Raw genomic sequence first — 16209 nt, 5'->3', positions numbered from 1 at the left:
CCAAGCAGGCTCTGTGCCGTCAGCTCAGAGCCCGATGCGGGGCTCCATCTCACAAACCGTGAGATCATGACCTGAGCCAAAATCCAGAATCCGTTGTTGAACCAACCGAGCCACCCAGGCGCCCCTGAACGGGATTTGTTTTTAAACCCTAAAATGGGAAATCCGTTGTTTTTTCTGAAAGTCACTCAAGTATCCAGTTATAACGTGTTAGTGGAGCTCTAGGTAGCATTACCTCATGAAATGAAAAAGGGGTTTGAAGTCACCCCTTTCTGTGTATCTGTTTTCTGTTGTTAAAAACAGAGTGACTGTTCCGAGAGGCTGCGGGTCAGTCCTCTGCTGTCATGTCTGATTTCCCAAATGCTATGTTTTTTTTATCACATCACGGTAAAACACACAGCTGTAAAACTTACCGTCTTAACCATTTCTCAGTCCAGTCGGTGCCCGGTGAATTCATGTCGTGTAACCATCATCACCATCCAGCCTCCAGGATTCTTCATCTTGTGACACTGAAAGTCTGTCCCCGTTAAACACAAATTTCCCATCCCTCCCCCAAATAGCAAAAGAGAAATACTACGTAGGGTCGTGCGGTATTTGTCTTTCGCCTCTGGCTCAGTTCTCTCAGCACAGTGTCCTCAAGGCTCATCCGTGTTATAACACGCGTCGGGAATCTTCTTTTTTAAGGCGGAGTGATATTCTAGTGCACGCGCGTGCGCGTGCGTAAGTGTGTGCGTGTGTATCCTGTCTTGTTTTCCATCCATCCGTCAAGAGAAGAGACACTAAAAAAAGACCAAATTTTATGTCACACTCACTAAAGAATTTTGTGAAGAAGGACAGCATTTTATAATGGAAGCCTCTATTCCCATTTTCTTCTTTCAGAAAATAATTTTGTTTTTATTGAGGTAAAATATACATAACATGCAATTAACCACTTAATTAAGGGGCAATTGAGGGGCACTCGGTGCATTCGCAGTGTTGTGCGACCATCACCTGTAGGTCCAGAACATTCCCGTCACCCCGAGGGACACCCCGGCTCCCCATACCCCTCCCCTTGCCCCTGAGAACCACCAGTCTGTTCTCTGTCTCTATGGATCTGCCTGTTCTGGATGTTTCATGTTAATGGGATCACATACCGTGTGGATTTGGGTCTGGCTGCTTTCACTCGGCACGATGTTTTCAAGGTTCATCCCCCTTGTAGCGTGAGCTGGTGCTTCGTTCCTTTTTTTTAATGGCTGAATATTACTGCCTTGCGTGGGTGGATTATTTTGTGTATTTACTTATACTTTGGTGGGCGCTTGAGTTCTTCCTACTTTTTGGCCGTTATGGATAATGCTGCGGTGAACATCCTGATTGTTTCTTGAACCAGCAAGCCAACAACAGCAACAATAAGAAAACAACTGCCGGGGCATCTGAGTGGCTCAGTTGGTTAAGCCTCCAACTTCCGCTCAGGTCAGGATCTCAGGGTTCATGGGCTCGAGCCCCGCGTCGGGCTCTGTGCTGACAGCTCAGAGCCTGGAGCCTGCTTCGGATTCTGCGTCTCCCTCTCTCTCTGCCCCCCACATCAGAAATAAAAACGTTAAAAAATGTTTTTAAAAATTGCCAAAACTTTGCCTCCAGGCAAAAGTCTTTCAGGAGCCCCCTCCCCCCCCCACTTAAAAAGGCACCCATGAGGGACTCACTCATACTCAAGAAAGGACTAGTGCAAGGTCACCCGCATGGACACTCTCTCTGGGTGCTTCCACTGGACATCTCAGACTCTTCCCGTGCAGAAGTCGCTCAGAGTGGACAGTAGCCTTGGACATTGGGATTGTCCCCAAATGTGGCAGTGCCCCCCACCCCTAGTCCCACGTCTCAGAGACCCCGGACTAAACACAATGAGTGGGCTTGCTCCTTTGAAGTTCCATCTCTCTCTTCCTTCATGGAGCACCTACTGTGTACCTTGCATAGGGCAGGTCGGGTCCATCGGAGGGAGCCCCGCCAAGGCACCTGCTGAGCCCCCCCCCCCGCTTTTTGCAGCGGAGGAGACGAAGGCCAGGAGCCACAGGGTGACAGTGGTGAACCCAAGAGCCCAGTTCAGACCTGCCCAACGCCCCCAGCCCCTGCTTTGCCGCCAAGGGCTTGCCCCTCCAAGTCACCCAAAGCCCAGACCCGGGCAGGCAGGGAAAAGCTGGCCTGAGGGCTCCTGCAGGGACCTGCGCACACACGGGCAGAGGGTTGGTGGGAACCGGCTGTGCTTGATGTAACAGCTTCTGAGATAAGAAACCTTTCCTTCGACAAACCTCTGTATGACTCAAAACGAACCCACGAGCCCCCGGCAAGCTAGCCTAAGTCACCCCGGCCGTGCTGGGGAAATGAGACATCAGGATGTGTTTGAGGTTTGGGGTTCAACGGAAACACACCGGGAATGTGGAGAATTCTGCCCTGGAGAGTCGGGATTGGAGCCACTGGGCATGTTTGAAAGCCAAGGGAGAGATGGGGCTGGCCGGATTCCTCCTTGCGCTGGAACATCATAGAACCCCGAGGCCGCAGACGTGGGGTTTGGCTGAGGAGTCTTTTAGACCTGGGACAGTCCCCACAAGGCCAACGTAGGGTCAAGGTTGAAATCGGGGGTGACAGAGGCAGAGAGCAGTCAGGATGTGCTGGAGAAGGCAGGACGGCAGCGTCTAGAACAGCATCTGGCATTTCGCGGGTGCAGAACTATTTCCTGAATGACTGTGACAATTTAGAGCCGCGTGTCTCAAAGTGTGGCCTGCAGGCGGCCGAGCCAGAGTCCCTGGGGTGCTGTATACCTGCCAACTTCTGGGCCCTGCCTGGGGTCCTCCAGATGGGATTCCGTCTATGCTGGGGGACACAGAGGAGGGGACAGTACGGGCTGAGCTCCCACCGTGTGGCATGAAACGATTCTCTGATTCGCTTTTCTGACCAGCCCAGGGGGACATTTGGCTCAGACGGGACCGGGCGGTTGCCCGGGGCTTTGGCCAGGAGGAGAGCGCCAGAACTGGGGTCAATCTGGGCCACAGACTTCAAGTCACGTCTACACTGCACCCTGAACACTACCTACCATCTTGACCTCTCTTGGGGTCAATAAGAAACCCTGTCATCTCAGGAAAACCTGGAGCTGGGGTTTTACTCCTTATGAGCAGCAGGAAGCAGAATCGCTCCCCCAGTTCGTGGTACTGACCCTTCTGCAACCAGGCCCCCTCCTCATGCACACCCCTCACCCCTGGCTGCTCGGGCCCAGTCGAATGGGGGAGCCGGATACCCATCCCAACCACCCCCACCCCCACCAGCCCTGGTTAGGTCAGTCTGCGTGACAGTGGGCAGGGCTCCTGCTGGGGGAGTCGGGGCAGGCTTCCCGGTGGAGGTGACACTTGAGTTGGGCCTTGAAGGGTGGACTGGGTTTGCCGCATGGACACACGGGAAGGGCTTTTCCACATGAGGAACAGCCTACGCAAAGACGTGGACTTGGGGAGGAAGGAGTGAGGGTGAGTCGGGGTAGGGTCAGGGGGACCTTGGAGATTAGGCTTGTGAGGTAGGGGGTGCATGGGAGGCGTAGAGGCTCAGAGGAGGGAGATGTGGCTGCCTGTGAAGGGCCCGGAATGCCCAGTGAAGAAGTTTCTAACATATTCTGAACAAGCAAGGAAGGAGTGTGACCGGATGGCTGGGGCAGGCTCTCAGAAGCCGACCCCCAGTGAGGTCCCCACTGCCAGCCTTGGAGCCCTGAGGATCCATTCTTGGGGGCGGGGGGGTCACCTGTGTGAGTCGGGGCAGGCTCCCACTCTGGAGGCTATGCCCCTCCCGCCAGGAAATATGGGAAGTCCCCAGGGACACCCAGAGACCTCACGGGCTCCCCAGATCTTCAGATGAGGTGAGTCTCAGGTATACCCAGGCCCCTCGTGCAGGACCCGGATCTGCCCCCCGCCGCTCCCCCCACAACATGGAAATCCAGCTCTGGAACTCGGCCCCCCCCCCCCCTTGGACAAATCCCTCGCTCCCGGGATGCCCTCCCGAAGGCTCCAGACAGGTTCTCCTGCATTATTGTATTTATTTTCCACGTATTTCTGAGTCTGCCAGATTTCTCTCTGTTTTGGATTTCTAATTTCATTGCGTTGTGGTCAGAGAACATACTTTGTATCATCTCCATCCTCGCCAGTCTACTGAGGTTGGTTTTGTGGCCTATCCCGGGGATAAAAACGATTCTGCTCCTCTTGGGTGGAGTGTTCGAGACGAGTCTGTTATATCCAGTTGGTTTATAGATTCTCTGTGCTTGAAAATAATTTTTTAGAAAGCTGGTGGGGGGAGAAGGGAGGGGGAAAGGCTTGTCAATAGCATGTTCTGTTCATGCTGGTCTGGGTGAAAACAGAGTCGAGTCCTGGCAGGCAGCGTGCTGTTGGAGCTCGGTGGCTTGCCCGGCTCCCCTGGCATTCGTTTTTGTGGCTCCTGAGGGCCGAGGGGCCCGGGAGGCCTGGCTGGCCTGGCCCTCTGAGTGGCCTCCCCTGCCTCCGAGTGAGCGCGGATGCCGCTGGCCCGCATGAGGGCCTGGGTTTCTGAGTCCCGGCCCAGCTGAGGCCCTGGCCCAGCGGAGGGTCTCCGGGTCTGATGTGGCCTCCGGAGGAGGCCGTCCTGGGACGCCTGGGGCCCCGGCAGGGTGGGAAGCTGCCTGCACACCGCAGCCTGCAGGCGGATCAGGGTGGGCAGGCGGGCGTGCCGGGTGTGAGTGGCACCTCGACCGCAGGCCTGTCCAGCTCCCGGGGGTGCAAGCTCTGCACAGTCTGGGCTGCTGCGAAAACCTGATTTTGGGGTGGCCCCGAAACTGGGCCACCGGCAGCGCCCGCCCCCGTGGTGGTTCACAGAGGAGGAAGCAGAGAGGCCCAGAACGTGGCCCACGGGAGCTGGGTCCTGGTGAAGAGCACGAGGTGGGGAACGGAGACCCGGGCCCGCCGGGGGGCTGGCTGGCGGCACCTGGATCCCCTGCTCAGCAAAGAGAGAGCACCTCTGAGCGGCGGCGAACACAGCCTCGAAAGCGAAAACGGGGGAGTCAGCAGCTCCGCTCCTGGGGAGATCTCCCAAACGGTTGAAAGTAGGGTCCTGTGCACACGCGTGTGCACAGCAGTGTTGTTCACCATCGCCAGAAGGTGGGAGTCACCCGAGGGCCCGGCGGTGGGGGAGCAGGCGAGCAAACTGGCCAATCCGCACAGTGGAGTATTACGCGGCCTTGAAAAAGGAGGGGCCTTCTGCCCCAGGCTGCGGTGTGGATGCGCCCTGAGGACGTTGTGCTGAGTGAGCTAAGCCACACATGCAACGGGACAGACACTGTGTGATGCCACTAATGTGAGGTCCCCAGAGGAGTCCCGGTCGTGGAGGCAGAAAGCAGGTGGTGGGGGGCGGGGGCCGGGGCTGGGGGAGGGGAGTGAGGAGTTGGTGCCTGACGGGGACAGAGTTTCAGTTCGGGACGACGGCAGAGCTCTGGAGGTGGGCGGTGGGGACAGGGGTGTGAGTGCGCTTAAGGCCCCTGAGTTGGACACTTAAAAATGGTTCAGGTGGTTAGGTTTATGTCACGTGTATTTTACCACAATGGCAAAATGAAGAAAACGAGGGATGTGGGGGAAGACGGTGGGGTGGTGGGGGTTGACAGAGCTGGAGAAAGGGCGCAGGCTGGGGGCAGGGTCTTGGCAGGACCCCTGTCCCATCCTCCTTGGTCTAGAGGGGCTAGAATGGGGGGGGGGCGTGGCTCCCTGAGTTGGCGCCAGCCTCAATTTGGCTTCTGCCCCCCAGGAGCCCCCAGTCAGAACCAGCCAGGGACCAGGGACCCACCCAGGAATCTGGGGTGAAAATGCTCAGGGAACCAAGGGAAGGGCAAAGAAGGGTGTGAGGACTCTTCCAGCCGTGGATCGTGTCATAGACATGGGCAGGGCATAGAGCTGATGGTCACTGCCTGCCTTAATCCCTCTGTGGCTCCCCACTGCCCTTCAGTCCTGCAGCCTTGGCTCATCCCTGCCTCTTCCCGTGCGTCCTAGTCAGAGCCACCTCCTCCTTCCCAGAAGCCCCCCATGTGCGGCCAACTCCCTCGCCCCTCTCCCTCCCAGGTGGGCCAGTCCGTGAGCGCCAACATTGGAGGCAGGACACGTGGGTGTCCCATGAGACTGAGGGCATCGGTCATGCCGTTCCAGAAGGGCAGGTCTGCAGAGACCTCCGGGACAGGGTGGGCCCTTGGTCTCAGCCCGGGGGAGTCTGGGTAGGGATTTGGGAGGCGGAACGCTGTGGGACTCTTGCCTTTTTCTTGCTGTGTGATCTGGGGCAGGGGGCTCCCCTCTCTGCGCCTCCTCATGCATCCCTCACCTCCTGGCACATCATGAAGTTCATCTGCGGGGAGCCCGGGTGGCTCCGTCGGTTGGGCGTCCGACTTCGGCTCAGGTCATGATCTCGCGGTCCGTGAGTTCAAGCCCCATGTCGGGCTCTGTGCTGACAGCTCAGAGCCTGGAGCCTGTTTCGGATTCTGTGTCTCCCTCCCTCTCTGCCCGTCCCCCACTTGTACTCTGTCTCTCTCTCTCTCTCTCTCTCTCTCTCAAAAATGAATAAAACATTAAAAAAAAAAAAAAGTTCATCTGCCTCCCAGTTCCACATGGTTGGGTAACTTGCTAACGTGTGGTCAGGCCCAGAGGAGCCAAATCATTTGAAAGAAGTCACTAAATACGTATTCAGCAGGATGAGGGCATAGAGTCCTCCCTCTGTCCCAGGGGGTGGGTGAGGTCAGCTGGATGGTCAGGTGTCTGAAGGACAAATAGTTGCCGGCCATGGGAAGAAGAAGAGGAAAAGAATCTCTAGCTGAGAGGATCGCCAAGTGCAAAGGCCCTGAGGCAGGGCTGAAGGGCATACCTGTTTATTCCCAGAGCCACAAATGGCCACAAATGTACCCTGCCCCAACCTCCCTCTCCTCCAAAAAAAGAATTGAACTCGCTGAAGTAGGGAGCATTGAGACTCACCTCCTTCCTCTGTCTCCCTCACGAAATGGGAGTGAACCTGGCCTTCCAGGCCCACACAGCTAAGGGAAAACCCTGAGTTTCAGAGTGGAGGGTCCTAGGATCAGTGTATGACTCTGGGAGACACCTCTGGGCCTCCGTTTCCTCTTCTGCGAGGACGAGATGATGCTCTGAGAGGCTTACAGGTCTACGGCAGAAAGGATGTGCTGGGAGTCAGTGAGAGGGCCACTTGCTGGCAGGCACAGAGCAGGAAGCAAAGGTGCTGGGAATTGAGACTCCAGAGCCAGCTTCTTCCACCCCCCTGCCTACGGAGGGCCGCCCAGGGCCCCAACCCTTTGTCCGGTGGTGGCCTGTTCTCACCCGAGGATCTGGTTTCTGGCTTCAAGGCTGCAGAGGCGACCCCAGTACAGCTTGGCTTTGTTGCTACCGGTGGCTACGGGAAGAATGTGCGAATCAGCATTCCAGGCTCAGGGGGCAGCAAATGCAAAGGTCCTGAGGCAGGACCAGAGGGGAGCGTGTTTGGCTGACAGTAAGGAGGTCGGTGTGGCTGAGTGAGCACGCAGGAGTGGGATAAGAAGGGGGGGGGCTCCTCAGACCACAATGAAGCCTTTGGGTTTATTCTAGAACGACGAGAAGCTACTGGAGGACACCGTCTGATTTTACGGGGGAGACAAAATTGTCCCCAGTATGAGGCCCGTGTAGAGGAGCCACTGGTCCAATGGCCTTGTTTTCAGATGGGGAAACGGAGGCCTGGAGACACTCAGCGACTGCCCACTGCACAGGCACCCCAGTGGGGAAAAACCTCCATTCCGGGCAGCCCCAAGTTCAAGGCTCAGCTCCTTCACGTGGACAGCGGCCTCGCCTCCCCACACCTCCATTCTCCCGCCTGTACAATGGGTACAAACTCCTGGAAGACACTCATCACAGGATCTGTCTCATAGAAATCCCACCCCTTGCCTCCTGTCTATGGAGACTTTCAAGCCTTTTTTTTTTTTTTTTAACTCGTGGTAAGACATATATAATAAAAAAGTTTACCATTTTAATCACTTTTAAGTATACGATTCAATGCTATTAGTCGCATTTACTGTTATACAACCATCCCCACTGTGTCCAAAACTTGTCCATCACGTCAGATGGAAACTCTGTCCCCATTAAACACTGACTAACTCCCCAGCACCCACCATCTACTTTCTGCCTGCGTGGATTTGCCCACTCGAAGGGCCTCATATGAGTGGAATCGTACCGCGTGTGATCTTTGGAGTCTGGCGTCTTTCCCTCGGCATGATGGCTTCAAGGTTCACCCACCTCGTAGCGTGTGTCCGAGCTTCGTTCCCTCTTGTGGCTGAATCATAGATGGACCACCTGGGTTCATCCGTTCAGCTGTTGATGGACATGCGGGCTGTTTCCACCCTTTGGTGGCTGAGTCCTGTGGCTGTGAACACGGGTGTACAAGCACCTGTTTGAGTCTCTCTTTTTAACTCTTCGGGGTCTACGGCAAGGAGCGGAATGGCTGGGTCACGTGATTGCTCTGTTTAGCTTTTTTGGGGGACTGCTCCCCGCCCCAGGCCTCCTTTTGTTGCATCTTGTAGCACCTCAGGGGACTCCATGCGCCTCCAAATCCTTGCTTCCTGACTCTGTTTCTCCCCGTCTGAGACTTTCCTGGAAAATAAGCCTTCCACGATGTTCGGATGGAAGTCTCGAAGGGGCTCACTGGGGCCTCCAGGAACCACGATCGTACGTGTGGAGGAAGACACTGGGAGCTTGATATGTTTCAGCATGTAGACTTTTCCAGGCACGGGTAGGAGCTGTGACGTCAGGCTGACCAGGGTTCGAGCCCCGGCTTCACTACCTACACCTGCAAGGGACCCAGGCTAGCCTTCCCGCTGTGAGCCCCGCTTTCTGCATCTGGAAAACTGGGGTGGCGATCCTGGCCCCTCCCCCTCTCGGTGGGAGGGCTGAAAGAGAGACCTGGTGGAAAGTGCCTGGGATTTGGAAGCACCTGCCCCAGCCCTCGCGCTCAAGTTCGCACTGGGTTAATCATTCAACAAACTTGTTGACATCGGCTCTGGGTGATGGCTCGAGGCTGAGTCACTTCTGAGTCACTGTTGCTTCCCTAGGACTCAGCTCATTGGGTGCATCTGCTGAGGGAATGAATGGGAGAGACAGACAGAGAGGAGGGGAAAAGGGAGAGAGAGAGAGAGAGAGAGGAAGGAAGGGAGGGAGGGAGAGAGAGGTGGGGAGAAAGAAAAAGAGACAAGAGAGACAGAGACACAGAGACAGATGGGGTGGTGGGGGTTAACCCAGAACTCAAATCCACGCACCAGATTGCACCAGGGAGACACTCGCGGTGCTGGCCACACCCTCCGTCCTGCCATCCTGTCCTAAGGGCATCTTCGCTTTCTAGACCAAGAAGCAGGCCCGCGAGGCAGACATGGGGGCTTTGGTGGCGGAGAAGACTTTTGCCCAAGCGGTGGTTCTCACCGCGGGCGGTTCTGTGTACCCCCTCCCCAGGGGACGCTCAGTGATGTCGTGACTGAGGGGCTGGGGTTGCTACTGGCACCTGGTGGGTGAAGGCCAGGGATGCCGCTCGACACCCTATGGCGACCAGACTGGCCCCCGACAGCAGAGAAGGATCCAGCCTCAAAGGTCGGTGGTGCCGAGGGAGAGAAACCCTGTGTCAGTTATTTGGAAAAGGATCGGTTTAGGTCCCCACTCACACTACACAGCAGCATACGTCCCAATCGATTAGATGACATACACCGGGTCGGTCTTGTTACCGCCTCTCCCCCTCAGTGGGTGTATTTATTTATTGCTTATGTATTTATTTTTTTAAATGTTTTTATTTTTGAGACAGAGAGAGACAGAACCTGAGCAGGGGAGGAGCGGAGAGAGAGGGAGGCACAGAATCCGAACCAGGCTCCAGGCTCTGAGCTGCCGGCACAGAGCCCGACGCGGGGCTCGAACCCACCAACAGTGAGATCGTGACCTGAGCCGAGGTCGGACGTTCAGCCGACGGAGCCACCCAGGCGCCCCCGGCGGGTGTATCTAAACGCGTGCCGTATCAGAGGAGCTCAGAGAGTCATAAAATTACAAAGTCTCTCAGGTGGCCATGGAAGATCTAGCCCAGTGGTTCTCAATCTGGGGTGGGTCTGCACCCCCAGGGGGCACTTGGCAATGTCTGGAGACATTTTTGGTTGTCACAGCTTGAGGGGATGTGTGCTGCTGGTGTCCAGTGGGCGGGGCCAGGCACGCTGCTAAACGCCCCACAGTATACAAGGGAGCCACTGCGACACAGAATGACCTGCCCCCAAAGGTCGACAGATCCATGGTTGAGAAACCCTGTCCTCAGCACCCACCAGCTCGGCATGGGTCCAGGCCTTTGGAGCCACCTTGCCCTGGTGCCCCCCTGAGCCGTCTCTGGCTCGCGGCCTTGGGACTCCCCAGGGCGCTGCTGGGTCTGGGTGCTAACTCAGCTTTGCCGATGGGGCAGGGTGCTGAGTCAGGGACTCACCTTACCCTCTGAAAGCTCCCATTTCCTCTGTTTCACACCGTATTCTGTCACCAGCCCGGGTGCCCCGGGCTCCCTGACACACAGGAAACTCCCGGCAGAAAAACAGCTCTTGTGCCCTCCCCCCACCTCTGGAGTGACTCTTGGGAGATCACTCTGGCGATGCCTAAAGTCCCCGCCAACCTTCATTGCTTCCAACCCCTTTACCCACCTCCCCAGAAGACAGTATGACGCATGGCCAAGTACGTGTATATGTTCCGTGCTTGTCTGCGTAAGCAATTTTTGGCACATCTAACGGAATAGTATGCAGCCATTTAAAATGGTAATAAAAACACATCGTGGAGGACAAAATATGGAAAAATGGTTTTAACCTTGCTTGGAAAAAAAATAGTGGGGGGGGCATGCTGATCCTTGCAGCCATGTGAAAGCAATTCGACCACTAACCAGAAACCCCTCCCTCTAAACACCTTTGATTGCAATCAGGTTGTAGAATGCGGGGTGAATTGTTTTTCTTTCTTTTTCTTTGTTTTGATATTTAATATTTTCTCAAATGGATGCCAGAACTTCTTTTATGGAAAGGAGAAGTGTTGAGGTGCTCGGTCTTCTTACGGCCATTGGAGACGGGGCCCCGCGGTGAGATTTTTTTTTTTCCCCCTACTTTCTGGGTGACATCTGCCATCAAAGCTTGCTTCCTGGGACGGGGCCACCTCCTTGCTAATAAAAGCAATGAATGTTGATCTTTTAGGAACCAAGGTTCCAGTTCCCCCACTCGGGCGCTGCTGATGTTTGGGGCTGGATCATTCTCAGCGGTGGGTGCATCATCCTAAGCTGTTTAACAGGGGCGCCTGGTGGCTCCATCGGTTAAGCATCCAACTCATTTTTTTTTAAATGTTTATTTTTGAGAGCATGCGAGAGAGACAGAGCATGAGCAGGGAAGGGGCAGAGAGAGAGAGAGAGAGAGAGGGAGAGGGAGACACAGAACCCGAAGCAGCCTCCAGGCGGTCAGCACAGAGCCGGACGCAGGGCTCGAACTCAGGAACCACGAGATCATGACCGGAGCCCAAGTCGGACGCTCAACCGACTGAGCCACCCAGGCGGCCCAAGCCTCTGACTCTTGATCTCAGCTCAGCTCTTGATCTCAGGGTTGTGAGTTCAAGCCCTGCATTGGGACCCACGCTGGGCATGAAGCCTACTTAAAAAAAAAAGGTAACAGCACCACGGGTCTCCGCCCATGCCAGGAGCACCCCGCCACCACCCCGGCCCCGGTTGTGGCAACCAAAAATATCTCTAGACCAGGTCACCCCTGGGAGAGAACCACGCCTCCAGAAGATAGAAGGTGACATTCGGGTTTCCAGAAAGGGCCGGAAAAAAACGATGAGGGATATTTCTGTATTAATCAGCGCAGGCTGAAACACACAGCCCTATCCGAGCGGAACGCTCTGCTCTATCTGTGGGAGGCGCTCAGGAAACAGACACTGAACAGCTTCAGTCCCGTTACAACTGCCGTCTCTTTGGACTCAGAGGCCTCCGGGGGAAACCTGGGAGGTGTTTTTGAGCGAGCAAGAAAAATGGCTTTACCTGCTAGCTTCAACTCAACAGGAAAGTCTGCAGACCCTACAAAGAGCTATTTTAAATTTCTTGTGAGTCTTTGTTCTGCGCCTTCCCCCCACCCAGTGCCTCCGGAACCAGCGGTGAGCAAAGAAGATCGTTTCCACAGGTCGAGGGGGCCACTGCTCCGCTCTGGAACAGTACAGGAGGCTCACACACTCACGCGCGCTTCATCGCCGGCGGAACTGGGCCCCGGCTATTTACTCGAGAAAGATGAATCAGATTGCCATCTCCCATTTCTGCTTTTTGTGGATTACCAAACGCTCTCAGCTGTTTCCAGGACTGCCTTGGGGAGGGGGGGATGGAGGGAGGGAGGGAGGAAATCCCAGCCTCTGTCGCAATGGGGCGAGAGTGTTTTAAAATAGGTGCTGCTTACAAGCTATTTTCACTTTCTGGAAACAACTTGTGCAATGGTTGGTAGCCATGGTGACCCACCCGGGGGCCCCCCGAGAAGGGGGAAGGTGAGGGAGAGCCCGCCTGCCGGAGACAGGCACCTCCTCGCCCGGACGGAGACGTTTGGGGTTTAGGAGGAGGGTCTCTGCAGTGGCCAGCTTCAGTCACCAAAGCAGGGGCTCTGATGCGATTCCTTCACACCAGGGCACGCGCCGGGGAGGGTCTCATAACCCACCAGATGGGTTGCTGCAGAAAGCCCCTCGCCCCTTCTAGAGGAGTTCGGGGACCCTCAGGAGGCAGACAGACCAGGTTAGGCACCCTAATGCCACCACTCCCTAGCTACCTCTCTGGGCCTCAGTTTCCTCCTCTGGGAAAGAGCGCCCACCATACAGAGCCCTCAAACATGGATTTCATTTTTTTCTAACAGGATGGGGGACTCACCCTTTAAAACATCCTGCTGAAAGGCGAGAGTAGTAAACGGCAAAGCGGGTCAGAAATTCAGCATTTTTTCCCTTAAAAAAAAAAAAAGAGGTGTGTGTGTGTTGGGTGGAGGCAGGTTGGTGGGGGGTGGGCAGGGGATGGGTTAGCTTGCACACTCCAGAAGTTTGGCTAAAACCTCAGAAGCTTCCAGAAAGAGGTAAGTCTTTTTTCAGCCCAGAGGAGGCCACGTCAGTGAGACCAGCACTTTCCCCAGCTCTGGGGAAAAGGAGGCAATTTATGGCTCAGGGAACAACCTTAAAATAACTCTCCCTCAGTCTTAAAATGTAGTGTTTAAATTTATAGAAAACCCCACGGTTCCTGGCAGCTGGGTGCTGCAGCTGACAACCCAGGGTGCTGGCTGGGGTGGGAGGCACTCTCCCCCCCCCACCTCTGCCAGCCCGCCTTCCATCAAAGCTGCAGGTTCCCCGAGTCCCACCCTACACCCCAGCTTCCAAGCAGCCAGACCAGAGCTGTGATTTTTTTCCAAAGATGCAAAACTTTTTTTTTTTAATTAAAAAACAACAACAAAAGTCTTATAAAAATGAACCAGGGAGCCAAAATGCTCACCTGTCTCCCTATTTACAGTAATACAATATCTGTCACAGTCACTATGTACAATATTATAAAAAAAAAATGTCGAAGACAGTACAAATTAAGGCGGCATTTCTCACAAGGCATCAAGCCTCGATCCTCTAGTGTAGACCCGGTGGCGGGGAAGACGACACTTAATTATTGCACCATTTTGAAAACAAAACTCGTCAAGAAGGATCGTGGTCTTCTCTCACCGGGCCTTCAGTCTCTGATGGGGGCCGGGGCGTCATCGTCGTCGTGGGGGGGGGGGAGCCCCCTCGATGGCCACGCTGTGCCCAGCCCGGTCCTCTGGGCCCAATAAATACCAGTCACAGTTTGGGAGGGGGCCGCACCCGGCGCGTGGGACCCGCCACGGCCGCGCGCGGTGGGGGGCGGGGGGAGGCGGAGGGGCGTCCAGGCTACATGTGCCGCTTCATGTGCAGCGCCAGGTGGTCGGAGCGCGAGAAGGCACGGTCGCACAGGTGGCACTGGAAGGGCCGGTGGCCCGTGTGCTTGCGGTAGTGGCGCGTGAGTTCATCTGAGCGCGCGAACTTCCAGCCGCAGCCGTCCCAGTTGCAGTGATAGGGCTTCTCGCCTGCAGAGAGGGGGCGAGAGCGGGCCTCAGTTTGCTTCCCAGGGACTGCTCCGCCCCGCCTGCGGCCCCGCTACGCACACCCTCCCCGCGACAGTGGCCACTCGGGCGCGCGCAACCTACCCCTGTAACCAGCCCCCTGAAGCCGCCGGGGGACCTACGTTTTGGACCTCTAGGGATCCTAGGCACTCACCCCTGGCTCTCGGGCCTCCTGATTCCCGCCCCCGGGGAGCCCAAAGTGCGTACTGTCCGCGCCCCCAGAGGGGTCCTAGGCTGGCATCCTCTTCCCCAACGTTCTGAGACCCATCGTCCCCCTAGGATTCCTAAGCGCGTGCACCCTCTTCCCAAAGCCCCGAGCCACGCTCCCAGGAGGGTCCTAAGCGTGCGTCCCTCCCGCAACATTCTCAGAGTCCCTCGAAGGTTCCTAAGCGCGCGCCCGCTCCCCAACCTCTTAAGCCACGCCTCCAGGGAGTCCTAAACTTGAGACCCCCTTCCCAATCTCCTGGGCCACGCCCTCTCGGGGGGTGGGGGGAGGGGGGTGTTCCTCAGCGCGCGCCACTAGCGCAGAGCCCCCGGCCACCAACCCCGGCCTGCGCGCGTCGCTCACCTGTGTGCGTGCGCAAGTGCGCCTTGAGGTGCGAGCTCTTGGTGTAGGTCTTGCCGCAGCCCGCGTAGCTGCAGGTGTGCGTGGCGGTGCGCTTGCGCGGCCAGGAGCGGCGGCCGCGCTTGGGCTTGGCTTCCAGCAGCTCCAGCGGGGACGCGGGAGGCGTGAGGAGACCTCGGGCGGCGGGCGGCGCCAAGCCCAGAGCGGCGGCGGCGGCGGCGGCGGCGGCCGCGTCGTCGAAGAGACCGAAGGCGGCGGGCGCGGGCGGCGCGTAATGCAGGCCGGGCCCGGGCGCTCCGAAGCCGGGGCCGCCGAAGGGCGGCGGGAAGGGGGCGCGCGGACCGGGCGCGGGCAGGCGCGCGGGGCCGTCGGGGCTGAGCGGCGGCGTGTCGGGCGGCGGCGGGGGGCGGCCCCCGGGGCCTCTCATGCACGCAGCCGCCGGGCCCGGGGCGCCCTCGCGCTTGAGGCCCCGCGGCCCGCGGGTCAGGCCGGGCGCGCAGCCGTAGCCGCCGCCGCCGTCCGCCTCGGGGGGCTCGGCCTTCACTAGGCGGCCGGGTGGCGCCAGCAGGAAGCGGCCGTGCAGCGCGGGCCCCGGCGGCACGTCCAGCTCGGGCCGCAGCAGCTCGGACACCAGGCCGCCCGCAGGGGCGCTGTAGGGCGGCGGCGCGCTGGGCTCCGGGTAGTAGAACGCAGGCGGCGGGGGCGGCGGCGGCGGCGGCGGCGGCGGCTCGGGGGCCGCCTCGGCGCCAAGGCCGTCCAGCCCCATGGACAGGATGAAGTCCAGCACGCTGTTGAGGTCGTCGTCGGTGCCGCCCGCCTCGGGCTCTGCGCGCGGCCAGCGCTGCGGGTGACGGGGAGACAGGGCGCGGGCGTGAGCGCGCGACGGGGCCCGGGGATCTCCGCCCGCCGCCTGCGTTCTACGGCCCTGAGCCCGCGGTCCCCGCAGCCCGCGTTTCACTACCCTGAGCCAGCCGCCCCCGCCGCCCCGCGGCCCCGGCCGCCCCCGAGGTCCCTGCCGCCCTCACCTCCTGCAGGCCACGCTCGCGGCACGGACTGGCGAAAGTGGAGAAGGACGGCAGGATGGGCTCGCTCAGCGCCATGGCTGGGACCCGGGGCCGACGCGGGTTTGGGACACCGGTGACTGGCTGCCCGGAGCCGGGCTGGTCGGGGCGCGGGCGGGCGGGGACGCTCTGCGGCCCGCGGCCGGGCCCGCCCAAGCCTTATAGGCGCGGCGCTCACGGGGGCCGGGCCAAGGCGGCGGCGGCGGAAACGCGTCCCGGATGGGGACGAGCTCCGGGCGCAGCCTAAATTTAGCCGCGGTATATAAGCCGGCGGGCGGCGGCGGCCGTGGCCACTGCGGCCGCCAGGGCTCTGCGCAGCCGGGCCGGCCCCTTGCGCACCGCCAGGCCGCGCCCCCCTCCCGGGCCCGCCCCCGCCCGTCTCCCCGGCGACGCGTCAACACGCGCTCCACAACAGC

The 16209-nt window shown here is 58.4% G+C and overlaps 1 protein-coding gene across 1 annotated transcript; it reads right to left on the bottom strand.

Annotated features, from left to right (window-relative positions):
* Positions 1-13442: 13442 nt before the first annotated feature.
* Positions 13443-15941, bottom strand: KLF2 (Kruppel like factor 2). The gene is made up of 3 exons (XM_043590278.1): positions 15758-15941; positions 14736-15573; positions 13443-14131 (listed from the first exon to the last, which is right to left on the bottom strand). Exons 1-3 carry the CDS (start codon positions 15830-15832, stop codon positions 13956-13958), a joined length of 1089 nt encoding a protein of 362 aa, XP_043446213.1. The 5' UTR covers positions 15833-15941; the 3' UTR covers positions 13443-13955.
* Between the last annotated feature and the right edge of the window lie 268 nt (positions 15942-16209).

The sequence above is a fragment of the Prionailurus bengalensis genome, chromosome A2, assembly GCF_016509475.1.
Source record: "Prionailurus bengalensis isolate Pbe53 chromosome A2, Fcat_Pben_1.1_paternal_pri, whole genome shotgun sequence".
Lineage (NCBI taxonomy): Eukaryota > Metazoa > Chordata > Mammalia > Carnivora > Felidae > Prionailurus > Prionailurus bengalensis.
The sequence above is the reverse complement of the archived record's forward strand: the minus strand, read 5'-3'. Positions and strand labels throughout refer to the sequence as shown.

Bases quoted from the DNA above. Each gene is read 5' to 3' on its own strand.
- KLF2 (XM_043590278.1), bottom strand. From the start codon at position 15,832: ATGGCGCTGAGCGAGCCCATCCTGCCGTCCTTCTCCACTTTCGCCAGT. The intron at 15,574-15,757 runs GTGAGGGCGGCA...CGTCACCCGCAG, and splicing joins GCGAGCGTGGCCTGCAGGAG to CGCTGGCCGCGCGCAGAGCC. The intron at 14,132-14,735 runs GTGAGCGACGCG...CCCTCTCTGCAG, and splicing joins GCACTTGCGCACGCACACAG to GCGAGAAGCCCTATCACTGC.